We start from the raw sequence: 27,148 nt of genomic DNA, 5'->3' as shown, positions 1-27,148 counted from the left end.
TATATATATATATATATATATATATATATATATATCTTTCTTACTGTTTTTTTTTTTTTACAATTTATACTTTTGTTTTTGTTGGATGTAATTGGGACCCTGTGTACACAATTTCGTTCCACCTCATTTACCACATGTGATGCGAATGACAATAAAGAACCTTGACCTTGATATAATTTTAGGTTTTGTTCCTTCATAAAATGCTGTCGGTAACATATATATATATATATATATTTTGAAGTTTAAAGATGCAAGATGCAATATTAGGAACATAAAGATCACATTTGTTGGTTACAATACAAAGTGTGAAAGTCTGTTATGAGCAGAAAGAAAAAATCGAGTGCAAAAACTCTGACATTAAACTGTGATAAACTCATAAAACTTTGTTACCCATTTGGTTCCATCAGGCCCAGTGAAAAACTTCTGTCCAGTCGCCTTGCTAGCTCCACGAGACAAAGGAGTCTCTTTTTCATTTTTTGCTGTCAGATTGGGTTGTTCGTTTTTACCTACTGGTTACAGAGTTAAAGCAGAATTATAGAGTTACAAAATAACTCAACTATTACAATGTCACACATTTTTGTACAGGTTTTTAGCTCAAGCTCATCCCTGTGCCTTTTGTGTTAAACAGTACCTGTCATCAGCTTTTAATCACATGCACATACCAAGTGCCTTTACCATTTCCATTGGCAGGTCTGAATCCTCCTCCATTGTTTGGTTTCCCTCTGATGACAGGATAGTGAGGCCTAGCCCCTTGATGTCTCAAACCAGATGAAGATGAAGTGGAGGGAGAGTTTCCACCCCACATTTTTGTATTTGCGGTGTCGCTTCTAGCTTTGTGAGCTGAGTTCAGGACAGGCTTGGGAAAGTTTAAGGAGGCAGAGGAATCCAAGGAAGATGAAGATGAAGATGAAGATTCAGACGTTGAACCACCCAGTCTAGAATTCTGCACCTGCTGTGGCCTGATGGGAAGCCTCGACCCGCCAAACTGTGTGTTAGCTAGAAGAGAAGAGCGCACTCTTCCATTCATTCCTACACCGAGACGACGGTGGCTTGGACTGGCTCCAGTTGAAGTACCTGGTCGTTTCCTGGATGAAGTTTCTCTTGTACTCACACTTTCATAATTTTCCCCATTCCTGAGGACAGCTGAAGTAGATATAGGATTTGTTTGAGCTGCTTTGTGGTCTGGAGCGTTCTTCTCGTTCTCTTTACTCTTGGCGTTTATGTTGTCCTTGTGATCGTCATTGTTTGAGATCTCTTTGGGAATAGGATCACTGTAATCTTTGGGTCTGATTGTTTTTTCAAGTGGGTTGGAGTCAGAATTTGAAAATTTGGAGGTTGTTGGGGGAAATGAGGTAGTTTGACTTTTAGTGTCACTAGATCTTGTATTTTGATTGTTCAAAGATGGCTTAACTGAATTCCCTCCAACGTGGTTCTTTAATAAGTCGTGTTTGAATGGAGTCCTCAGATCTTTAGTGGTTTCCTGTTTTAAGGATTCTTCTGTAACACCTGCCGCTCCTGAGACTCTAGTAGTTGTCCCTCCTGAAAGTGGTCTGCCAGCCCCAACAGACGATGACACCCTGGTTGAAGATGTCCCTCCATTTTGCCTGAGAGATGATGTCCTTGTACCTGAGACAAATTTGTCTGGGTAACGGCTGGCAAGCCAAGGAAATCTTTCAGCGAATGAAGAACTTATTCTGGTACGAGACAGTGTGGGCTTTTTATTCATGTTTTCATCTTTTCTTTCTTCCTCTTTATTTTGATCTGTGCGTTGTACTCTTGAACTTGGAGTTGGCTCTTCAGCTTTGAGTTTTTTATCTTCTCCGTGTTCATAATTAATCTCATCATTTCTCTCCTTGAACGATGCAGTAAGATCAGGTGATGAGTGTGAACCCAGTGAATTGTGTATATTATGTGAGGTTGCAGAGCTGTGAGATGCTCCTCGTGAACTTGACTGAGTAGAACTTTCTTTGTCTCCAGTTGAATGGTGAATTGCTATTCTCTGTGAAGTGGGTAAATTAGTGTCTTTCAAAGTTTTTGGATCACGAGACCTTGAATTTGATGCGAACTGTGATTTGTTAGAATCATTTACATTTGTTGTTGAATGACTGTTCAAAGTGTTTCTTGAATGGGACGTGGATGTTTGTGGAATGAAAGGTGATGATGTTTCATGACTTTGAGTTATTTCTGGTAAGGTGGACTGAGAATTGACTGTTGGTTGGTTTAAGGAAACCTGGCTTTGGGTTCTGCTAGTGATTTTCAGCTGAGTGGTGACAGCAGGTTTGTAGCCATTTAGCAACCGGGTTGTGTTCCCTCTGAACAAAATTCCAGGTTTTCTTCTACCAGAACCATATCTTGAAGAAAAAACAGAAGCAGAACCACTGGTATGCTCTGCTGAGGAGGAGACATTGCCCCTCAGTGTAGTGTCTGTCTGCTGTGAGTTGGTTTCTTTTTGACTTGTAGTAGAAGGTTTCGCTTGTGTTACATTGAATTTATTGTACATACTTTGTGTCTCTGGATATGTGGAGATTACATGGTCCTTTCTACTTGCTGCTGACTCTTGTACGTGAGAAGAAAAGGATGATGAGGTTGCGGAGGAAGAAGATGAGGATGAAGAAGAAGAAGATGAGGATAAAGAGGAAGAAGATGAGGATGAAGATGAGGATGGACTTTTGGAAGAGGAGGAAGAAGTAGCCTTTGATCCGGCTTTTTCATGGACCCTGATCTTAAATGGCCTTCTGTTCGGTTTATAAGGATTTTTATGCACAGGTTTGGTTGGAGAGGGTGTCAAAACTTTATGGCTTGGGGTTTCAGTTGTTGTGGGCTCTTTAATATATTCAATTTCATCCTCAGACATAAGGGAGACATTGTTGTCCAGCTCTTCTCTCTCTGGCCTAGGTTCAGTAGTTGTCTCGTCTGCAGGAGGTGGGGTTGTGGATACTTTATCTTCTTCTTGTTCCTCATCTTCTTTAGCTTTTTCTTTAGATGAACCTCTGTTCACACCATTCCTGACTGAGTTTCTGATAGAGGAAAAAATGCTGTGATAGGAACGTGTCTGGGAAAGTGGGCGTACATGCTTGGTGGGTGGTTTAGGGGTTGAGGCTGGTTCCTCTGGTTCCTGTTTTGATGGTGAATTGGGTTTTTTATCAACCACATCCTGTTTAGAAGATGAGTGGCTTGTCCTCTGGCTGTCTTTGTTTTTCGAGAAAGATGGGACGGTACTCCTGGCTGACAGAGACAAAAATGATCATGATCATGGAGATGTGTCATTTTCAAGCTTGCATGCATTCATTTCCTGTTCAGTCAAATCTGCTTACACTCTGGCATGGCAACACTGAAGACCTTGCTTTGTGGTCCCATTCCCCTTCTGTTGGTGGCTCTTATCTTGAAAATGTAACGTTCTCCTGGGGTCAGACCATCTATGGTGGCTGTAGTGGTGCTGCCACGGTACGTGACACTTTTCATGCCAAATGGTTTCATAGCAGGGGCATAAGACAGAATATATTCTGCAGAAGTAGAGCAAAAACACTGAGTTGGAAATGTGAGCTATTGTCTTTGATTTTGAAGTTAAGAAAAGTAATTCTTATTTCTGTCTTAAAGTAAAAATGACTATCCCGAGACTTCAGTATTGTTGTAATGATTGCACTAAGTTATTGATAACAAGTTGACGGGATTTTATGCCACAACTAGTTACAGATACAAATCCCTTGGAAATTATTAGCTTAGCCTAATACTTTCTGATGTAGCATTTATTTTCTTTCAGCAACTCACCAGTTTAAAAGTTCAATTCAACTGTAGTCATTAACCCTTTTGAGCTGAGCTACATCTGATTCCCATCTTATACATTGTGCATGTATTATCAAAACTGTAATACTTTGTAGGCAGGATGTGAGTAAGTAGCTGCCAAATTATGATCACTGTTCCAGACTTTATATCATTCATGTCTACCTTTCGAGTCTGTTTCAAAAAATAATATTGGAAATCATTATAATTAATGCTTTATCACGACAAACAAAACATATTTTTTAGAGATACACAATATTATTGGCATGGTATTGGATGATATTAGCATTAAAGTTCAATATCGAACATCGATCATTCCATCAAAATAACCCACCGATATAAAATATGCTGTTTATGTGTGACAACCCAGTGACAAGGATGCCTGCAGTGGCAGCACAACATGATGACATAATGCGTGCCTACCTGATTTCATGGCAGAGAGGAAAATTCAAAATGTCGGTGGTGTGGAAGGTTTTTTTTTTCATTGAGACTTTCGAATTTATGAAGATTTTTGGATTATGTTGAGCCTCGTTACATCGTCCCCAGTTGGAGATATTTTTCCGATGTAACGCTACCTGAGTTACAAGCCGTCATTTCCGACATCATTGAAAAGCTAATAGCTGTTAGCACTTGGGTGAGTTTTACCACAGACATTTGGACGTTGTGTTAGCCCCGTTAGCATGATTAGTCTTACGGCACAATGGATAGACAAAAACAGAACTTAGAAAGGCTGTTCTTCATGCACAAGAGTGCAGAGGATCCCACACTGCAGCTAGGAACCCAGAACAAGCCTCCACAAATGAGACAGCATCGCAGGTGACTAATGCTAATAAATAATATTTAACACTTTTCATTTAATATAAGTTAAAGTGCTAATCATTTCATATGGCTGTTACTGAATGTATGTCACCAGCTCTTACAGCTGTTACACAATTTTTGTAGCAAATAAGCCTAAATGTGAGGGTTATGTTCTAACAAAGGAAAGTATATAAAATATTGGTATCGGTTATCGACCAAATAAGTTTTAACATATAGGCATATCGGATATCGGCCAAAAATCCAATATTGTGCATCCCTAATATTTTTCTTAATTTTGGACTTTCGTCTAATGCAAAAATTATACTGTACTGTATACATTTTTTAGAAAGTCTTTCTTTCTTTTATCTATCTTTATTCTTTCTGGTCTCACCTCTTATCCTGCCATTAGGTTCTTCTGGAGGATCCCATGTTGCAATGACAGCAGTTCCTTTTCCTCGTAGTGGCTTGACTTCAAAATCTTCAGGTGGTCCAGATGGAGCTATCAATGAGAGGAGATGGGAAATGAATGGAAAGATGGATGAAACAGGAGCAGTAAAAAAAGAGACAGGCAATACAAAATGAAGTTTTAGAAAAGTGTTGCTTAAAGCATGAAAAAGTGAGGACTTGTGCCAAAATGTCCACTGAGCAAAATGCAGCTGCCTTAAACTGAAAGAAACTATCCCATGACAATTTCTATGAAGCTGCAGATGGAGATCTGAACGGTGAGCCAGGCAGTAAAGTCTGACATTCCAGTGAACCACAGCTCAGGAGCTCCTGTGACTCAATATAACAGTCCCAATCATGACAGAGCTGCAGCCAAAAATATATATCGCATGCGGGTGTTTGGTGGTGATTGTAATGAGGTGTGACTTAAAAAAACAAGTAGAAAAGGCCTAACAGGAAAAGTCATGCAAGAGCAAATTTCCTTCAGCCTATAGTGACAGTACAAACCAGACTCAGGAGTCCTCTGAAATACTGAGACACTCCACTTGCTGTGTTTTTCTCCCTGAGAGATTCTGACGGAGAACTCGAACATGCCGTCAGCAGAGAGGGTGTCGATCATCATTCTCCTCTGGGTACTTTCCTTGTACTCCCAGCGCGCTGACTCACCTTTCTCCCTGAACCTAACTGTGTATGACCTAAGTTCAGAGCAAGAGACAATGTTTTATTTCAGTGTTAGATTTTCTCTCTGGCATTTCTCTCAGTTTCTTTGTAACATTTAAACTGCTACATGCACACTTTGGAAAAGCGTACCTTGATGCTCCCGGGGCAACTTTTCCCATTTCAACAGCAGGGTCAACCCAGGAGATAAGGACAGACTTTGGAGACATGACCCTGACACTGATGTCCCGGGCTTCATATTCAGGTGGCTCTGAAAGACACACCCACATGAAAATTTATGAAAACAAAAAAACATTCAGTCCAGACCAACAAAGTAAGTTTTTTCTTCAGTTACCTACCTGGTGGTGCAGTTTTTGCTGTTATGTCCCTGTTGGCGGGTGCACTTTGTCCCTGGGCCTTCTGTGCCTGCAGTGACACCACATGAACGGACTCAGATGCTACAAATAGAAAGGGATACCAGGCACGGCCAGGGTTTACACTATGGACACTAAAGGTAGTCCAAACAAAATATATCCTCTTAGTTACTCTTTCATGACAAAAGCCCCACCAACAAACTGAAAGGATAGCATCCAGATGCTTTTTAAATGTGTTTCAGTGCTTGTTTATTTGTAGAAATCATGCTATAGTAATGCATTAAAATAATTTATTATCCAACATATTAAATTTATTTGCTTAATTATTGTGATGACTTAAGATGTATTCTTACCAAGTTTGGGTGCTTGTCTGTTTCGCTGGTCTGCCTGAGGTTTGGTTTGGCGTTGGTGTCTTCTTTCCAGCGGTGAGGCTCCTTCCACGGCTCTCACGGGCTGCCCATGACCTGAGGAGGACTGAGGTGCTCTCCTGTGCATCCAGGTAGACGTCACGCCCGCAGGACGAGCCGTTCTGTTCACCCTGGTTGGTCGGCTTGCAGTTGCGTGATTTCTGGCAGCAGTTTGAGAGGACTTGACCAAGCCTGTCAGTGGATGATCATAAAATTAAGCAAGTCTGATCATTTATTGAAATCCTGTGAAAAGCAATCACTGGATGTACATCTACAACCAATAATTTTTTGGAGTTAAATCATGGTGCTCAGCACAGCTAATCAACCTAAGCAAACATAAAAATGGTTCTACAGTAGTCCCTCGATACTTCACAGTTTGACTTTTTTCATTCATTCAACCTTTATTTCTACAGGTAAATCCCACTGAGCCTCGAGGACTCATTTACAAGAGAGACCTGATTTCAACAAAGAATGATGACAATAATGGACAACAGCAACAACAATAAACAGTTATAAAAAGTCATACAATATTATTTTTTTTATTTTTTTTTACAAATAGGATGGCCAAATTTAAAAAAAGAAAAAAGAAAAGTAACAAAAACAGCTAGATTCTAAGGTGAATGTAGAAAACTAAAAACAGGAACATGTCTGCACTGGTCCCTGCCAAGAGTCCAACAGATTCTTAAAGCCACTTAGAGAGGTCAAGGTCGAGAGCTTCAGATCTTTTTGTAAGATATTCCAAGAAACAGGAGCAGAGTAGGAGAAGGCCCTTTTGCCTAGTTCAGTCCGCACTGAGGGAACACTGCAGGTAATAATGTCCTGAGAGCGCACGCTGTAGCTGCACTCACGCAGAGACATGTAGGAGGAGCTGTACGAAGGCAGCAGACCAAGAAGTGATTTAAAGATGAAAATGTACCAGTGAGAGAGTCTGCATGAAGTTAATGATGTCCAGTTAACCAGTGAATACAGAGTGCAGTGGTGGGTACGACTTGTGTATACTTGGGTATGACTTTCGCAAACTCACTGTTTCGCGGGGTTTCAGTGTAAGATTGTACATGACACACGATTGGCTGATGGAAAGCGATCAACCATAGCATTGTGCTCTGTACTCCGGGCACTGATTGGCTCAGTAACTGTAGCATCAGTCTGTCTGTTCTCTTTCACTGTGCTCTTTAAGGACAGGGCAGTCTGGTCCCCGTCCGGTGATCGTAGCTCCGGTGTCCGTATGGCCCTTCCCACCCTCCTTCCCTCCCAATCCATACGCCTCCTTGCGTGCTTCTGGTGGTGCCTTCTTCCGTCAAGTCTGCGGTGCTCACAGGGTGGGGCTGCCGGTGGAGACTTTCTTCCACGCTGCCCGTGTCCTCGTGCTCGCCTCCCCAAGACCAGCAGAGGAGACCCACTCCAGTGGTGGAGGGAGGGCAGAAGCCACTGTGCACATCGGCTCTCTGTGTGCGCCCCCACCACCGCTGTCAGACCCCGCTGCCCGATACCTATAGCTCTGACCTGGTGCAACGCTCGCTGTGTCAAGAAGAACGATATATACGGATATATGTATATAAATAAAAAAATAAATATAACGTCCCTACTATGCAGATTTTCACCTATCGCTGGGGTATCTGGAATGTAACCCCCGCAATAAGTGAGGGACTACAGTAGCTCTGTCAGTTTTACAGATAATGGGCTAAAATTTGATGTGGTAGTAGCTGAGAGTAATTCCTAACACACCATTTAAGATAGCTAAACTGATCACATGAGATCTTGTTCAAAACTTTGGTATGCAAGGCAGAAAGTGATGTGCATTCCTTCAGGGAAATTAGTATCCTTCATATTAGAACTGAACTTTTTGTATCTGTAGCTTTTTAGGTCTAGCTAAAACTTACAACTATAGTGAACATCCGCACTTTAATCTTCCACTCACATTGCTCGTTAATTATGTATCTGAACATTACTTAATTTCATCCCTTTATCACAAAAAGGAAATGCTGTGGAACTGGAATGTGTTCCCTGTTGATTGCTCTTCTGTTCTGCTTCTCACGAGTCTCTGCACTTTGGACAACCTCTCAGACACTAAGTCTGGCTGACAAATAAGCAACTTTAACTTTATATCAAGGCTGATGAAATGATGAGTAATGAAGTGTCAGAAAACAAATAATATCAAACCTAGACCCTTTCAGTTATTGCTCTTTTCACCCATAATTTTTTCTATTTCTCTAATATAATTTCTTAATTACCAACATATTAAAAAGATCTATCCTGTTTCTGATTAATGCAATTAAATGCACAGCTCAACGACTACTTTTAAGTTAACCGAAAGCTCCAGAAAATGAATTTGATAAAAATCAAATAAGTTATGAGTGTAAAATGCTGTGATGTACAGTTTTCATTTCCAATGAACAGGTAGATTAAGCCAACTGAGATTACTCATCTTTCATTATTGTTTGAAATAAACTGTCAGTGCTTACTGTAAAAAGACAGTGATGAAAATATAAACACAACAGAAAATCTCATGTGAAAATAATTTGTTTTATTTTGACTTGGAACAGTCTATTGTCTGAGTTTAGTGTGGATTTATCCTCTGGCTGCCAGCACAGCTGGGTGAATTCTTCTCTTTGGACCTAAAGAGCATTATTCAGAGATGCTTCGACATCTCAGAACAAGTGTTTCCCAATGATATCATTTTACACAATTCAGTGTGCAATATTAGCAATTCTTGTTAATAAAATCACATTTTAACTGCTTTTAAAGAGAGCTTTATGTGAAGGCCCTGCAATCGTGTCCTTTTTATGACTTTCATTATTTAGAACAGGGCTCAGAAAATAACTTGTAGATAAAAAAACGTGGATTATTTCTTTATGTGGCTAAAAGTATACTGGATTTCAAAACCTAATTATCTTTTATATACCAGAAATTAAAACCTCTTGGTTAAAGATACTTCAAATTTATTAATGCATCTTGGTTTATTTTTTAGTTAACTTGTCCATCTCTTCTTGCTGCTCATAAGCTAAAACAGAAAGTTTCATTTGGTTTGAATCAGTAAACTTTCCATTTTTTGCTCTTCATTGTTTCTTGTTCGTTCTTTTCTATCACAGAATGCATGAACAACTAAACCAATGATTCTTTGGCATCTGATCCCTGTCTTTTAGCTTGATGGCTCAAGGGACTGTGAGGTTGGCTTGCAAACAGACTTACAGTATTACATTTGCTACAGTGGAGTCTCCCACCTCAGAGTTCAAACTAAAATCCTGACAAATGTGACTGTTCTGTGCCTCAAGGCTCATCACAGTTGGGTTGAAATGTTATCTCTAAAGTTTCACCATCTCCAAAGAACAGTGCTGCAAGTAATAAACTCATAACTCCTTGATGTTTAGATCAAAAAGACGCTACATTCTAACTAATTATGTATTTTTTTCTTTATGTGATTTGTGACTACAATACCATTGTACAGTGCAGTTCCTTACAACTACAGTTGTTGCAAATTTGTTAATGATTAAGTTCAAATTAAAAATCTGCAATGAATTTGTTCATTCAGAGCATACGGACCTCGAAAGATGAAAGATTGCTCAGGTGCTTTTTACAGTTTAGGGCAGTAGTTCCCAACCCTGGTCCCTGAGGAACACCATCCTGCATGGTTTAGTTGCTTCTCCCCTCCAGCACACCTGATCTGAATGAACGAGTGATTCTGCAGAACTTCAGGAATTAATTAAATCACTGAATCAGGTGTGTTAAAGCAGTTAAACAAAATATGCAGGATGGTGTTCCTCAAGGACCAGTGTTGGGAACCACTGGTTTAGGGGACCTTCAGTCTCAAATTTGTGGTCAAACCTTTAGTGTGCAAGGCAATCTGATGCATCATGTCTTTGCAAACGAGTTGTCAGGATTTCAATTTATACTTTTATAAGGCTATGGTCTTAACTTTCACAGTACTGTGTTTAAAAGACATCCACGCACATAAAAAGTAATTCATCAAGACATTCTCTACGGTATTTTTTAGTAGTCCGATAGTTTTGAAGAGAGAAGGTCCAACTTCAGTTTGGTTTCCCAAAAGGTGGCAAAGTGCTGCAGTGTCACCAAACAGCAGAAAAATGCAGTTTATTTATGTTTTTTTTTTCTCAGCAGTGGTTTTTAATGTGTTTTCCCATTAACTCACATTATACACCAGTCACATTTCTTTAAGCATCCACTGTCTTCAAGTACAAAACGCTTATTACTCTATATAATAAGACTTATATATTTCAGCATGTGTGGTTATCTATGTTGAAAAATCTGCAGCAATAAGACGTTACCATTACACCTTCTCTAATACCACAATGTTTGCATCAAATAATACTTAGCTAAATTATTAACAGTTAACAGGACTAGATTAGCTAACTGATTTTCATGCCTTACTGAAATTAATTAATCTTTAAGATTCATTTTAATTGCAACATTCTGTTCTGATTATTCACGTTCATATTTGTTTTGTTCCAGCTTTATTTGAACAAAAGATAAATGTTTCTTTTGTGAAGTAAAAGTGAGCAAATATGATCAACTCTGTCTCTAAAGCAGCTCGACCTCAAACAAACTAATTTTATGCTGCAGAGCAACATTCATGGTTAGCACTAAGAGTCAATGGTTGAAATATTGCTCTGCATTATTTTAGTGGGGGATGTTTATTGTTTCCTGACAAATATATAGTTTACATAAGCATATTAATTCTCCACAGGAGCAGAAAGAAAACAAATCTCTTCATATAAGCCTCGTGACAGAGTGTTTACTGAGTTATCAAATCACCCATTATACTACACAAATATTCAAATGTAATTCTAATGTTTGCCAGGTGATAAATATACTCGAGCGTAATGTTATGAAGATCAAATTTGCTTGAAAAAAATACATATTTGGCTTGATCTATATAATAAACTCACCAATTACGTAGCTTGAAATTTACGTTCAACTTTAAAATTTCTGTCAAGCAGTGAAATGAAAGTCAAAATAAAATACAATAAGTTGTGTCATTTCCTGCATGACATTCAACTCCAGGAGCTGTTTTTCCTGGAACAAGTACAAAGTAGCACCAAGTGAATAACAGTTATTAAACCCCAATATTCTGTGTTGTTTTCTACAGGTTGTGCACATACAGAAATATTAAATGGAGAATGACACGATTAAACATCACAACAGCGTCTTGAAGCCTCTGACAAATCCCCTAATGAGTTATCCTTCAACAAGCCCACAAGTCTCTGCAAACACGTTGTCATGCTGGATCTATTGAGACTGACATGCAAACACGTGGGGATTTATGTGAAATGCATCAGTAAAGCTGAGACACGTATGGAAAATCTGAATCACCCATAAGTAAAATATACAGTGCCTAGGTAAAAAAATGAAAAAGCATGACAAGTGTTTTCATTAGTGGTAAAAGCAAGCCAGGGAATATAATTTTGACAGCCATAATAACGCTGTAAAAGCTTAAAGCATACATGTAATGTATATTTGGGTGGTACATGATCACACGTTTCCCTTAACAGTAATGATTCTTTGAGATTTACCTGCTGATGAGTTGACGGGAGGATTGACCAACACAGCAAAGCCATCCAAGTTAATCAATTCTGGGCCTGAAAACCAAACAGACACAAAAAATGTGTTTTGTTATCTTTTACAAAATGTGTTTTTATCACCTGCTGCCAATGAGCAAAGGAGGACAATAATGTTTTTTCCGTGCGTGTGTGGCAAGATAGCTACCCCAGCCAGCTGAGCTTAAAAAAAAGAAAACAACAGCAATTCACTTAATTTTACAGATTTTAAGCTCAAATTTGATGTGATAAAGTTCTTCACAACTTTTAGCATGACAGCTCACAATATTGCACAAGACTGCAGATATCTTAATTTTCATTTGAGCAAAAATGGCAAAATGACATGACATCTTAATTTAAAACTGTCATTTAAGGCCTTTGATTTAAATAATTATTTGTTTTTGTCTTATTTGGTTTTGTTATCGATGTAGCAGGTCATTTTTGTTAATATCAATGGAGAAGAAAGGTGGGGGTGGTGGCACAGAGGTTAGAGAAGGTGGGCCTGTGATCGGAAGATCACCAGTTCAACTCCCCAGTACAATCAACATCAAAAAGTGGGTGGGAAAGGTGAAGCACCCACACTTGCCTCCACCCTCATTTGCCCCACTCTGGGCCCTTGAGAAAGGCCCTTAACCCTTGCATCTGCTCCTGCAGGCGCCCTAGATAGCAGCTCTCTGCTCCACACAGAGGGCTGTGGTATGTAGTATGACATATGCAGGATATATTCATACTGTTTAAGACGGGTTCTTCATTTTTCTGACTGTGTCAATGTCGTGCGTTGAGTTTAACAGAAATGCTAACGAGAGACGTTATTTATCTTTGACCCATCAAATGAATGCGGTCATTTATTTGCAGAATCAAAGTTTAACATCACACATTTACATTAATTTGGCAGAATATGAAAACAATAACATGGCTAGTTTCACAGAAAGTTGGAACAATACGGAGATTGTCCTCACTTCTCAGCAGAACAGCAGACATCAATCACACGGCGGTGATTGAGAACTTTGCTTCAGATATTTCTAAAATATCTGTAATGATTTTAGGAGAAAGGAGAGTTTAAGATGGAAAATGGAGATTTATCTTACAGAGAGATGTGTGAGGGAATTAATCTGTTTGACCAGAAACGTGCACGCTCCTTCAGTTCTCAGCTTGGTCACGGTACGCTTGGTCGAAGTAGAACTTTTACCTGGTTGACGATAGGTCAGCGTCGGTATAGAATCCTTCCTTTGACTCTTTCAGCGTCTCCGTTGAGAGCAGCTAAAATACTTCGAGAGTCGTGCGAGGTTATCCAAACAGAAGTTATAATTCCCAAAATCGTCACTGCATTCTGTATTCCAATAGAAGCATTCTGGACGCCTGCGTTGGCATCCAAGAACTCTGAACTCTTTAACTCTCTTCAGAGAGTTAAAGTCTGGAACTCTTCTCCAGGAAAACTTTCAAGCTCTGAAAACTCCCATGTTGAACTCAATCTGAGCGCAGCAGCTAGACTGGGAAGTTGCCACATTTAAATGGGTCGACTTCCGGGTCATTTGAGAGCTTTTTGATTGGTCGATGGACCAGAAAAGAGGTGTGGTTTGTGATGTAAGGTGTTATGAAAAGTCAAGGATTGTTTTAGTGACAGACAGAAAGATTATTGGAGAACTTCAGACTTCGTGGAGTCTCTACTCTTATTATCTGCTGTAACAGTTAAACATGACATTTCTTTTTCAGTAAACTTTTAGTTGACCGAAACTTGAACCTTAACATACTTACAAATTTGCTCATTGAAGACAGAAAAATCAAGAAATGCATATTACCCTGATTTCTTCTTTGAATGAGGAATAAAAATCATTACTTACTGTTTATGTAAATAAAAATGAGTAGTTCTCTTCAACCTGTAAACATTGAGTGAACTAACACAATTTGATTATCAAACATTTGTAAAATAGTAATGATCATAGAGAATTGTCTTTTCTACTTGATTAATTCAAGAAAGAAAGTCTCAGGATGGGTCAAACTGTATTTCTGGATGCAGATCAATGAAATAACAGTTTCTGTCCCACAAGGTTCTTAAGGTCAAGTGTTTCGACCTTAGGCTTATTACTTCAGGTTAGGTTCACTACAGGTAGTAGAGCTGTCATTTCTAACCCAGGCCCGAAGCCCGGTCCGACCCAAATTCGGGACGAGCAGGGCCATGATAATGTTCTTTATGGGTGGGGTGTGTCGGTGTTGGTCTTTTGATTGCGTCAGCAGATCAGCAGTGATCCAATTATATGGCAACATCGCTTGCCATACAATCCAATTATATGGCAACATGGCTTACCATACATTCACTAGCCGCACACAGCCATTTCACCGCGAGCTGACCAGCCTTGAAAGAGGCAATATAAAGTTCAGTTAAGCTTCAGATGGAACTATACTGTCAGGCAGCGATCCATCGCCCAAATAAGCATTCATTCAGCTGCTGAACTCAGCGGACGCGCGCGGTCGACGGCCCAAACAGGTGAGATCCCAAAACAGACATGTCAGAGCGGTCTGTGTCTGAATAATGTAGAATGCAGGCAGAAACAGGCTTTTAATGCGCTTTGACGGCCATAAAAGGATAAACACCCCCTCAGCTCCGATCTTCTGCCCCTTTTATTCAGCTGCGCGCGTCCGCAGACCGTTAATAACTATATAAGCAGTAAAATAATAAAAAATGTCTGGGGGGTTTTTGGGTTCGGTCCTGTAGTTACTGTTAATTCATCAGGTCGGGTAGGGTTCGGAAATGATGGCTACGGGCTGGGACCTGCAGGTCGGATAATTTTTTTTGTCCCGGAATGCAACTCTAGCTCGGTGGTCTGTTGTAGCGTCAGGAAGGGCATCCGGCGTAAAAACAATTGCCAAGTCTTCGTGCAAGTTAGTTTGGTATGGCGACCCCTGAGGAAGGGAGAAGCCGAAAAAAAATCAATGGGGAAAAAAAAGAGTTTATTTTCTTAATCTTCTTCTCCTGTGACTGTCCATCCTGGTTCTTCTTGCTCGTAACAGATCAACAGAGTTTTTTTTTTCTTTGTTTCTCCAACTGCGGTTGGCCCGACACATTAATGATGTAAAAGCAAAGCGAGCAACGTTATTTATGATGAGCGATGCAGCTCTCAGGCTGCTCGGGGAACAGCACGTGAACCCTGAGGAATTTCTGGAGAAGCAACACCGAGACTAAACGCAGATTTATGGCCCACCTCACCGGAGCTGCAGAGACCCACAGGGGCTGCCACAACATTCACTGGGCACCACGCACAAACATCTATGGATGTTTTTATTTCTTTTTAAACAAAAAGAGACACAATACATGACAATGCATGACTTCATTGCTCTGAACCACCCTTAGCTTTCACCACAGCCCACACTTATATTGCACACATGCTCATAACAAGTAACCACAAACAGAGGATTGGGTTATAAGAGCTGGGCTGGGTTTGGAAAAGGGTTGGCTGCAGACTTTTAGAAGCTGATGAAGTATGGCTCTAAGATGCCAAAGACCAAAGAAAATGGAATAATGACAATAGCAGGCTGCACTGTCTTGACAATGAAGGCTACTGTTTTTGTGTATAGAGACATAAGAACCCAAACTAGACTTTACAAGATCAGACTGGGAATTACTACAGAAGCTACGAAACACGTTGATTAAAGCCTAAAACATCCCCTGCCTGCTTCTGACCTTCTACTTGCCTTTCTGGCAAACTTTAACAACAGTGCATCCAATTATGAATTAGTCCATGGAAAATAAATTCATCACATGCACTCACGCACACTCCTTGTGTCCACTTTGTGTACAGATTTGCTCATCCCTGTTGGCTCCTGCTGTGAGAAAATGGAGAACTCTGAGATTTGAAAGCTCATTTCATAGTTTAAGCCAAACCTGTGCATTTATTTTCCTCCCAGTAACTGTTTTTTCGCCCACAATTTTGTTGGCAGAATCTCTCAAGCATGATCAGACACTCGTAACTACCTGTTCTTTACGTCTCACATTCTCACCCTCTCGTTTGACTTTGGTCTTACCGACATCCTCTGGTGGATGTGAGCGAGTGTCCTTGCTCACTTTGGCGAAGCGGTGGGAACGGCTGGGTTTGCTGGAGCTCATAACGAAACGATCCACAGGTCTTCCATCCAGATGGATAGAAGGCTGCCAGCTCTCCCTTAAGACCTTGTCCACAGCTGTCTGTTTCCCATTTGGGGACCGCAAAGGCTTCTCTGCTGCAAAACAAATGATGTCAGAATCATTTTGACTGTAGGAATCTTTCTAAACAGTATTAATTCAACTTTGTTCCTGGTAGAAAATGACTTTGATCTTTTATTTTCTGGATGTTTTTTAAAGTAAGCTATTATCTCTGTAGGTTGTTACTCTACTTTTACTTGATTGTGAAAGGGCAGTTTCCTATAAATCTATGGTAATATAAATCATTCTTGGCATTCGGCTTCTCTACAGCTCAACTTCTGATTAGGCATTAGCTGACTATAAGGCCTTGGAAAATATCAACTGATCTGAATGACATGAGAATGAGAAATGCTTTAATGATAAAACCCAAAAAAGTTCAGTCAGGTCATCTGGACAGTTTTATTTTTTATTTTTTGAGCTGTTCCATACTTCATCCAAAGAACTTCATCGGTGCGAGGAGCCATAACAAAGTCAGTCCCACAAGCAGCACGCCCACATAGTAGACCAACAAGTTTGCTGGTGATAAGATGGTTTCTGGGGCCCTCCCTCTCCCCTGTCGACTCCTCTGAGGCAGCCATAGCCAAAGTGGTTCAAAACATCAAAGTTCAAGCTCAATAATCCAGGTAGAAAATCCAACAAATTTCAGTCAGGTCATCTGGATGGTTTCTTTTTTTGTTGAGGCGTTTCATCCTTCATCCAAAGGACTTCATCAGTCCGAGGAGCCACAACAAACTCATTCCCACAAGCAGCGCACCCACATAGTGGACAACTGGATAAGATGGTTTCTGGGGTCTACCCTCTCCCCTGTCGACTCCTCCGAGGCAGCCATAGCCAAAGTGGTTCAAAACATCAAAGTTCATGCTCAGTAATCCAGGTAGAAAATCCAACAAAGTTCAGTCAGGTCATCTGGATGGCTTCTTTTGTTTTGTTGAGACGTTTTCATGATGTATACAGATTTGAATAAGACAGACAAGAAAGGAGCTCAGACTGTCTCATTCCAGGACTGTGACTTTATCCACAGTGAATACACAATGACTTTTAAATTGTTCTATAATTTGTTTAAGATGGACCAGACTAAAGTGAAGAAAATTGTGTTAAGAAATGGGGCTTCGATGTTGCTTTGTAATTTGTATTTTTGGAATAAAAATGTTTTTATTTCTAAAAATATTTTTATGGCTCCGGTACATCTTAGGTTTATACGCCAAGGGTCACAAATATAGCCAAAAGCACGGTATTTTGATAGATATGTGTGTTTTACTTGCCAAAAAACTCAATTGCACTCTTTTGAAAAAATACAAATAGCCCAAGTGTTACATTTTGGATCAGACAAATGTTTTTCTGGAGAGAATAGCATACATACAGCAAGGGAAGCGGGAGCAGTTTGAGGAGGCTTGGGCACCATTTTACTTGTTTGTTAAAGATGCAAAACTTAAAGATGAAGAAAATGAAGTATAGGACTGGTATGACCCTGATAAATTAGATTAAGGAAAAGTTAAGACATTTGGAAAATGTGAACTGTTAAAAATTTGTATGTAATATATATATATATATATATATATATATATATATATATATATATATATATATATATAAAATTTTTTCAATTGTTATTATTATTGTTATTATTATTTTGTTAGTTGTCTATGTGTTTGTTTTATTGTTCAGGTGTTGTTTGACCCCATCAGTTTGGATCATATATAAAGAAATGGAACCCACATAGACTTGGACTAATGAAGCACAGCTTGTGTTTGTTTGCATGCATGTGTGTAAATATGCATTTACAGTACATGTATAAATCTTTTTATTGCAACTGAGAGGCCAGCAAATGTATAAATTGTTCCTATGTAAATTCACAATAAAAATAACATTAAAACATTGTTTTTGTGTCAAATTAGCAGAAAATTGTTGTTTAGGATCCAAAAATCACAGATTTTTTTTTTCTTCTCCCACTTCTTTAATTGAATTCGGTTCTGAAGATTGACGTAAGTTTTGTTTGCTTTCAACAATGTTCAGTCAGTTCATCTGGAAGATTTCTTTCTTTCTTTTTTCTTTTTTTGTGCTGAGACGTTTCACCCTCCTTCCAGAAGGCTTCATCAATATGAGGAAACACCAAACAAAACTGATTTATCCCCAACAGCTTACTCCAAAGTGGAAAAAAAACCCCAGTTATGTTGGTTCTGAGATGGTCTCTGGGGCACGCCCTCTGCTCCGGTGCCCACCTTCTCCCTCGTCGACAGTCATGTCAAACTGGTTCCAAACACCTGGATTATTGAGCATGGACTTTGGTGTTTAGAACCAGTTTGACATGACTGTTGACGAGGGAGAGGGTGGGCACCGGAGGTCATCTTAGCATCAACATAACAGTTTTTTTCCACTTTGGAGAATCGGTTTTGTTTGGTGTTTCCTCAGACTGATGAAGCCTTCTGGATGGAGGGCGAAACGTCTCAACACACAAAAAAAAAAAAAACTGTCCAGATGACATGACTGAACATTGTTGGATTTTAAATATAGATTATTGAGCAAGGACTGCAAGGACTTTTGTGTTTTGTCTGTTTTCTTATACCTTTTTTTGTGCTAAGTCCCTGTTATTTGTAAAAGTTAGTACTTTTGGTTCACATCTGGATTAAGTAGTTTCCTTCCATTCACTTGTTCTTCATTTGTCACCAACTTTTCAGTTAATAATCTGCCCAGTTACTATTGCTTTCTGACAGATTATCACGCTTGTATTGGTCTCCTCTCACCTTAAATCTTTTCGACTAACCTGCTCATCAGTGATTTTAGCTTTGTTCTGTTATTTGAGTATTAAACACAGATGTTTGTTTGCCTGTCTCGTGCACAACTCTCCATCACTGTTGGCCTTTCAGACACATCTTGTTTAAGTTTACGCAGCAACGGTTAGCAGAAAGTTTCCCGTTTACACGTCCAGGACATGCGTTCAAACGTGCTGTAAAGCATTTGCCCATCTGAAGAACTTTTTTGTTGTTGTTTGGTTTCCATCACATCCTTAAGGAAAGTCTAGCTTTAAATTTTCCAGTATGTCCACAAGCTACTTATTGCTGACTTCATCTGTCTGTTGTTTGATCCATTGCAGGTGGGATGGCTTGTGTTTTTAGATTGAAATCAGCTGCTGTTTTCCAGCCGCTGCTGGAAGCTGCTCTGATGAGATATTGCAGCATCCTCTTGGTTTCTTTATTTGTTTTAAAAAAAGTTGAATTCTAAATTCACTACTGAGTGCAATCTACTCTGGTTTAGCAAACTAACTTGCTCCTGCAGCCTATTTCATTTTGCCTCATGTTTAAAAAGCAAATTGTCCTAATTATAAACTGGTGCAAACATCCAGTTCAGCAGGTGTGAACATTTTGCACTTGTTTTGTGTGAGAAGGCAGCAGGCGTCCTCGCTGCTCAATCTAAATACAACCTGTCAGTGAACAGTGAACGTCAGCTCTAACCGTAACAGAAAAGCTTCTTAAACTGCTTGGAAGACAAAATCAGAGAGGACTTGTTTTCAGGATATTTTAAAATCAACGAGTCATTAAAGGTTTCATTGATTTTAATCATCTTTTTATTTTTACTTACATATACGGATCCATTTGTTGGTGACCTTACAGCTCATTGAAAAAAGTTTAATTCAATGGCAGGTTCATTGTTTTTTTCAGGGGTTAGGACTCAGACTCAACTCTGCTGCTCATCCCTCCATTATCTTTAGCCAATTCTTCCTTTTCGGGGTCACTGGGGTCATTGGTGCCCATGTCCAGCTATCATGTGTAAGAGGTGGGGGACACCCTGGACAGGTCTCCAGTCCATCACAGAGACAAACGAGACAACATTCACTCTCTCACTCACACCTAGATACAATTTAGAGTTACCAATCAGCCTAACATGCATGCTTTGTTCTGTGGGAGGAAACCGGAGTACCCAGAGAAAACCCACGCATGCACGGAGAGAACATGCACACTTCACCCAGAATGGCCCACCAGCCGGGTGACCTTCTCGCTGAGAAGCAACAACTCTAACTGCGCCACCGTGCCACCCTCTGCTGCTAAACCAACAAATTGGTTTTCCTCACAAATGTGGCACCTTTCTGGGGAAATAATCAGGATTTCCCAAAAAAAAGTAATTACCAATAATCATTACAACAAAGACTTATCAACCAAACACAAATTTCCTTACTTTTTGTGCCATGTGAAGTTTTTAGGATTTAGCTCACTGAAGGAGGTGAAGGTTGACAAGCACGGTGGACCTTTTTCATGAAGGTTGTTAGCGAACGGTACTTAGGACTGTTTGTGATGATTTATAGCAGCTGTCTAGGTTTCCCACAGAGCTCGCCCTTGTTGCCTGCAGGTGTGCTCCGAGCTACATCTGCACTTTACCATTTACAAATAACTTCCACCCAAACCTCCTGGGCTCGAGCAACAGATGGCCCCCAGTTCTCCGGTCTTTTACTCACTGCTAAAAGATTGTCTCATCAATGCTTCTGTTAACTGTCACCAGTCTTGTGACGGGGACATTGGACATGGATATTATGACGAAGTGTGAAAATTACTGGCAATTTCATCTGTTAAAACACACAAACCCCCTCTGCTAATCACTCCCTCGATTATGTATGATCGTAGTCGGGATAAGTTTTAACATCTGTTTTCAAACGGTCTTCCATAACACGCGTCTGGACATACTTCAGTCACTTCTGGTTCCAATAAGGCCACATTACATAGGAAGACATCTACTCCCCTGTCCAGACATCCCTTTGTGTTTTAGTCTCTCTGGAGATTTATGATCTAAGGGCAAAGCAGATATTTCTGATTAAATCAAGACTTTTCCGAGCACCGCAGAGTACAAACAATTTAGAAAACAGTTAAGCAACTGAGCAGTGGTAACATTAAAGGACTTTTGATTTTAGGGTGTTGCCACAGGAAAACAAAGCAACAACAACAAAAAAGTCGGTTTGTAAACATAAATTACAGAGAAAAATTCACTTAGACAATGGAAAGTATTAGGTATGTGAAAAATTAAACCGAGCTTTTTTCCTTTATAGCAGGTTAGATGTGCAGCGTGCCTGATGACCCACAGACCGGCAGACGAACACACACGTGTATGAGCGTGCAGAGTTTGGTAGAGGAGGCACAACCTGAGGTCCAATGACTGCAATAAAGCTGTCCAAGAAAATATATCTGCTTTCAAGTACCTGCAATGCACTTTCATGAGAGAACCCTCTCACCTCAGCAGAACTTGCACTGACCCTTGTTCACCTCTGAAGAGCTTATTCCCTCCATGTTTTTCTACAAACTTAAATCACAATAACCGTAAACTCCACCGCTTTGTTTTTAGGGACTGGCTACATGATTTCATGAGTAAAATGATCAAACATACAATGCTGCAGCAGTAAATCTTGTCCACGCCACAACAAAAATGGACTACATTTAGTAACTTATAGAGGTGTCATGTGATGCCTAAATGGAGGCACTCAGTGCTTAATTTGAGCCAGATCTTGCCAGAACAGGATCCAGGAACTCTCTTATTTTGACAGGGTGCTTTCCGGTAACTGTTTGCTCGGCTCCAGCATGGATCCTATAACTCTCAGGCTTACTAATAATAAAGTTATGAACAAATATGACTGCCTTGAATGAATAAAACTTATATGCAAACTGAAAACTGTCGCTTATCCTGTCTAGGATGAGTCCCAATGATGTGGGCTGTAGCAACAGCCCTCAGCCCATCTAGATAGTTTTTTGTTAACTTTTTGTCTACTTTTTTGTAGTAATTTTGGCCTGGTGGGACTGGTTTTTCTGTTTTCACTTTTTCTTTTGTAATAGGTGTTTTATTAGGTGTTTTCTTGTTTAAGTCCATTGACAGCAGTGGCTTCGACGGCCCTGTGTAGGGTTAGCCCGCTGCTGTACCTTTTTGTTCTGTTTGACCGGCTCACCAGGTCCATCTTTCAGGTGATACTTTGGGTTTTTGTGTGTTTTTGCTGGACACTGGAATTGGGGGTTCATAATAATCTCTTTTTTCATACCTGCAGGAAGCTGCTTTAAATAAATTGAAAGTTTGAACCCTCATGTTTTGAGTCCGTGTCCTCCTTAATGTATTATGTTTTGGTGGACATAACATATTAATGGGGGCTCGTCCGGGACTTGAACCCAGGACATCTCACAAATATCTCAAACTGCTGGACCTAATGTAATTAACCTTTCAATAAATATGTCTTTGAAAAACATCTACAACAAATTATCTTTTGGAAACCATCCATTTAAAGATGGTTGCTAAATCCAATTGAAATCAGCCAACACAAATGAGCTACTCAGATACTGGGCTAAAATTTGGTGTGGTAGTAGCTGAGAGTCATTCCCAACACATACACTTAGCATGACAGCTCATGATATCACATGAGATGCCACGTTTTTAATTTGTCGACCAGAAAATCTACAACTTTGTCATTTCTCATCGTGATGATTTTAGTTTCAACTCTGTCCTGAAAGGTGGCGGGCGACATGCATTCTATTGCTTTATATTAGAAATGTTTTTCTGACAGTTTATATTTGTCTTTATGCTAATTTTCTCTGCTTGATAATATTTTTGATACAACTTTATTTTTGCTGTAAATGCAGACGAAGCCAAAACATTGGAACTTTAGCCTGATTTACGTTTAACTCAGAATCCAAACTACTTTACAATCAATTTACCAAAAAATAAAACTGTTTCCTCATAACATGTCGTAACGTCATGTCGTTAGTGTGTTATGTTTGATTTTCATTTATTTTGGTTCGCTTTCTGCCATGAGTTTATGTTTGTTTATGAGATTTCAGATGTCATTCAGATGCACTGTAATTGAATAAACAAAGACTAGGATATTTATTGTATGAAACAAAAAGAGTAGTTTTTTTTTTTCAGGTCACATTGTTCTGCTTACTAATCATCAGAACAGACTGTTTTCATCGAAAAAATTTCCTGTTGACAGGATGTTCTGTGTTAAACCAGCAAGAAATGGAAAACTTATTCTGGAACGCTTCAGTTTTCTGTTAATTTCGCAAAAATGTTTTTGCCTTCATAAATCTGACTTTGACAACATAAACCAAAAATACACCACCAACCCACACACACTATAAGTTTTTTTTTTTTATTGAGGTAAAAAAACAACTAACTACTTTGTAGGTTACTTTCATCTATTTATTAATAAAAGAAATGCTGGATTATTTAAAAGGTATAAATTTAAAGCTTTAAAAACAATCATCAGTTGATGCAGTGCTCAGAGAGTCAAAGGTAGATGAGCTCGTAAGTAGCCAATATAGTACTGCAAAAAACTTATTATCAAGTTTACTTTACTTCTACTTTTCTATTTTAAAGATAATTAAGGATTTTTTAAATCATTTTATTGTTTGCTCTGCAAATGTTATGGGAAAAAAGTTTCCCAAAACACATTAGTCATCAAAATCGAGGTTTATTTCCTAAGAAATCCTTCCTAATTTAGGTAAATATTCAGATTTATGTGTTTAAAATATGACATGTATTTATGATTTAAACAAATATGATAAATTCATCAGACAATACTTTTCTGCTGACTTTTGTGGAGCTTCAGCTGCATCATCTCCACACAGATGACTGAAAAAAAAACTGGTTATTTGCAGTTATTAAATAAAAAAATAAAAAATTGATTCTTTTTTTATTATCAAAGACATTGCATTTCCGGTGAAAATGCAGCATGAATGCTTATTTGTAGAAGAACTTGCTGAAAAACAGCTGAAATTAGCTATTAAAAAAACATGCTGATATTGCAGAACAATCTTAAATTACCAGAAGAAAGCAAAAAGAACACATATTTGCTGAATTAGGTTTAAAAAAGCAGAAATTCGCACAAAAATAAAAAATAGCAAAAAAAAAAAAAAAAAGGAATTAACAAAAAAGAAATCTAAAAAGTAGTTGAAAAGGTCGAATGCAGCTTAAGCTACTGTAGAAAGTGGAAAAAGCAGAAATGAGCTAAAAAAAAAAGTGGAATTAGCTGAAAAGGCTCAAATTAGCATGAAGAAGCTAAATAGTAGCTGAAATAACTGAAACTAGTGGAAATAGGCTGAAAGGAGCATAACAAGCTGAAATTAGCATAAAGAAGTTAATTAGGCTGAAAGTAGCAGAAATTACCACAAAAATTTAAATTGATCAGAAAACAGCTGAAATTTGCTTAAAATGCTACAAGTTAGCTTAAAAGGTAGAACAAACTTAAATTAGCAGATGAAAGCAGAAAGAACACGTTGGCCCAATAAGGCTTAAAGAAAATTGCCAAAAACAGCTGAAAAGTAGCTAAATAAGCAGAAACAGGCTTAAATTACAAGAAGGAAGCAGAAATGGCACATTTTTGCTGAATTAGGCTGAAAACAATTTAAATCTGTGCAAACAATGTGGAATTGGAAAGAAAAATGGAACACAATAGTGTGAATGCTTCATAATGCTTCATAAAGGCGTCATAAGCTTTCACACAATAAAAACTTCTGAGCTGCCTAAGATTGTGCATCTGAGTGGAAGATTGGTGTCAAACTTTCCAGTTGTTGCAGAGCGATTCTTAGCTCATCCGTCAATATAAGTGACACTCAACCATTTCTTTAATTTATTTTTATAACGGATGACTGGAAGCAAACAGTTTAACAAGATTAAACACAATTTTCCCTATTAACCCTTTATACAAACATATAAGCCGGTGAGTACAATGACAATAAAAAAAGTTTTCATTCAAGTTACCTGGCACACAGACAGACTACCTTCATCCCAAATGTTTTCCAAATTCCTGTCATATTCATCTAGTGATAAATGCTGACATGCACGATGACCTTTTCTGTGCTGTGACAGGTGTGCTCATAAGTCCAGGTGGTACATGTTCGAACAGCTGGGCCAGCGCCCAGAGATGACTTCAGAACAAGAGACAATCCTACCATTGCTGGCAGGCTTAAAAGGCAGCCAAGCAGCAGCAGGGTGGGGTTACAGGTTCAAACCGTGCCAGTGATTATGTTGACCCAGAGCTGTGGAAAATATTAGAAATATGAACTGATGCCATAAAGGGTGCTAATTTTCATCCCTCCGAGCAAAAATAAAATTTATCTTATAGTTCAGGTTAAAAGCTGCAGTAGAAATATGCCCAGTGTACCTGCAGGATCCCAACATGTAAGCTGGAGCAGAGAAATAAAATTCCACTGGCCTGCAAGGACATGACTCCTTCTTTCCCTCTTCACTCTCTGTCCCACTTACTCTCCACAAACGTTCCAGAACCTCTCACACTCCAGTAAATGAGCTCACATTGACCATCCAACTGAACCACGTCTCCATATTCGGATATTCCCTGGAGCTCTGCTTCTTCTACTTCTGCAGAGTCGTTTAGAGGGACAACTTGATGACATGCAAGTGGAGACGCACACACGAAGAATCAGCTGATGCCTCCAAACTTCCACTGGTCAGCAGTGTTTTGTTGGGATTGCACTTGGAAGCTTTCTGGGAGCAGATTTGCAGGAAATTCGCATGAATGCTCTGAGAAAGTTTAAATAACTTGAGAAAAACATCACAATAAAACGTTGCTGTACACTAAATGCATTTAGTTGACTAAATGCATTTAGTTGACTAAATGCTCACATTTCAGAAGCTATAGTTCATTTAACATGATAGATGGATCTACTGGAGGCGGAGAGGGGAAACAGGAGAGTCTGGCTTTAGTATTTCACTCAGCCTCCTCCTTTCCAAAACTCCTCACACTTTACGATTCATTTCTCATATTTTGAGAACATTTTTTCCCTCCTGTCTGGAGAATGCAGGATTCTTTCTCTGAAAATGGATTTTACAAACAGCTCCTCTCCTCAGAAACTTTTAAAACATCTCTGCAGATACAATTTGCAGTCGACGTTTGCCCAAAAATAAAATTTGAAAAAGGCTGCGCCTCTGATTAAAAAAAGAGTCTCAAAGTGCTTTCTGACTAGATTGTGGTTTAAAAATATTTTGGGATAATTAATATTAGCTTAAGGGTGACAGAAGAAATAATTTTGACAGAAAATAAGCTGCAGTTTTCACAGGCAGGTCATTTATCACCACTTCCAGCTCGATTAGCCACTAGCCTGGCACCAAACCACCCATAGGAAACTTTTTTCCTCTCCACACCACTGCAGATTGAAATTTGTCATCATATCCTAACAACTGGAGCCATTCACAGCTTCTTCAGCAAATGATGAGGCTTTTCAAGGGCTGAATCTTATTTTCTACCAAAAAGCAAAACGATGCAACAACTGTCAGCCAATATTTTCTGCAACTTAGTCCAAACTAAACTGAAAAACAGAATGAGTTGAGTCACATATTTTATATGGGAAAACCAATTGAGCTTTACATTTTTTTTTTTTTTTTGCAGTTGAGTGCAAAAGATGCACCGGCTGAAATTAGCTAAAGAAGTTGTATATCTTTACCTGTCCATCCGCACCTTGAAGCGCAAAATGTAACAAACAGCGCCAGGAGCGTCCTGCTTGCGGCTCGAGCCATGGTGGAAGTGGCGCAGCTGTGGAGCCGCGCAACAGCTGGATGCAGAGGGCTGAGACCAACTCCCTCCTCCCCCCTCCTGATGGGAAACCTGTTGTCCATTGATCTATATCAAAAAGAAGAAGAAGGGGAAAAAAAGCTCTGTTTGCAACTATTCTACAATTTAGAGGGAGATTTTTTTTTATTCATTTAAATATGCATCTATTTGAAACCAAAGTGTATTTTAAGTCCTTGACTTAGTTACAGGTGCTGCAGGGTTTGTTCTAAAAAATGACTAAATGTCTCCCTCTGCTGGACATTCTCTGAATTAACCTCAAATGGACAAAATTACAACGTCTTAGTGTGTGAGCGTTAAGGAGTATACTTTACCTCACCAGATCTTGTCTAAACACTTTATCTATCTATCTATCTATCTATCTATCTATCTATCTATCTATCTATCTATCTATCTATCTATCTATCTATCTA

General features: G+C 39.1%; 1 protein-coding gene across 1 annotated transcript in view; it reads right to left on the bottom strand.

Moving 5' to 3' along the window:
* Positions 1 to 26,683, bottom strand: part of fndc1 (fibronectin type III domain containing 1) — a 46,326-nt gene extending 19,643 nt beyond the window's left edge. Inside the window, exons 1-11 of the mRNA XM_037685162.1 lie at positions 26,611 to 26,683; positions 16,033 to 16,227; positions 11,989 to 12,054; positions 6,407 to 6,652; positions 6,039 to 6,137; positions 5,833 to 5,950; positions 5,530 to 5,717; positions 4,970 to 5,077; positions 3,315 to 3,503; positions 676 to 3,225; positions 391 to 506 (exon numbers count right to left, since the gene is read on the bottom strand). Of these exons, the coding sequence (XP_037541090.1) occupies positions 391 to 506; positions 676 to 3,225; positions 3,315 to 3,503; positions 4,970 to 5,077; positions 5,530 to 5,717; positions 5,833 to 5,950; positions 6,039 to 6,137; positions 6,407 to 6,652; positions 11,989 to 12,054; positions 16,033 to 16,227; positions 26,611 to 26,683 (3,948 nt within the window). The remainder of the gene's footprint in view (positions 1 to 390; positions 507 to 675; positions 3,226 to 3,314; positions 3,504 to 4,969; positions 5,078 to 5,529; positions 5,718 to 5,832; positions 5,951 to 6,038; positions 6,138 to 6,406; positions 6,653 to 11,988; positions 12,055 to 16,032; positions 16,228 to 26,610) is intronic.
* Positions 26,684 to 27,148: the final 465 nt, after the last annotated feature.

The sequence above is a fragment of the Nematolebias whitei genome, chromosome 12, assembly GCF_014905685.2.
Source record: "Nematolebias whitei isolate Nwh7 chromosome 12, NemWhi1, whole genome shotgun sequence".
NCBI lineage: Eukaryota > Metazoa > Chordata > Actinopteri > Cyprinodontiformes > Rivulidae > Nematolebias > Nematolebias whitei.
The sequence above is the reverse complement of the archived record's forward strand: the minus strand, read 5'-3'. Positions and strand labels throughout refer to the sequence as shown.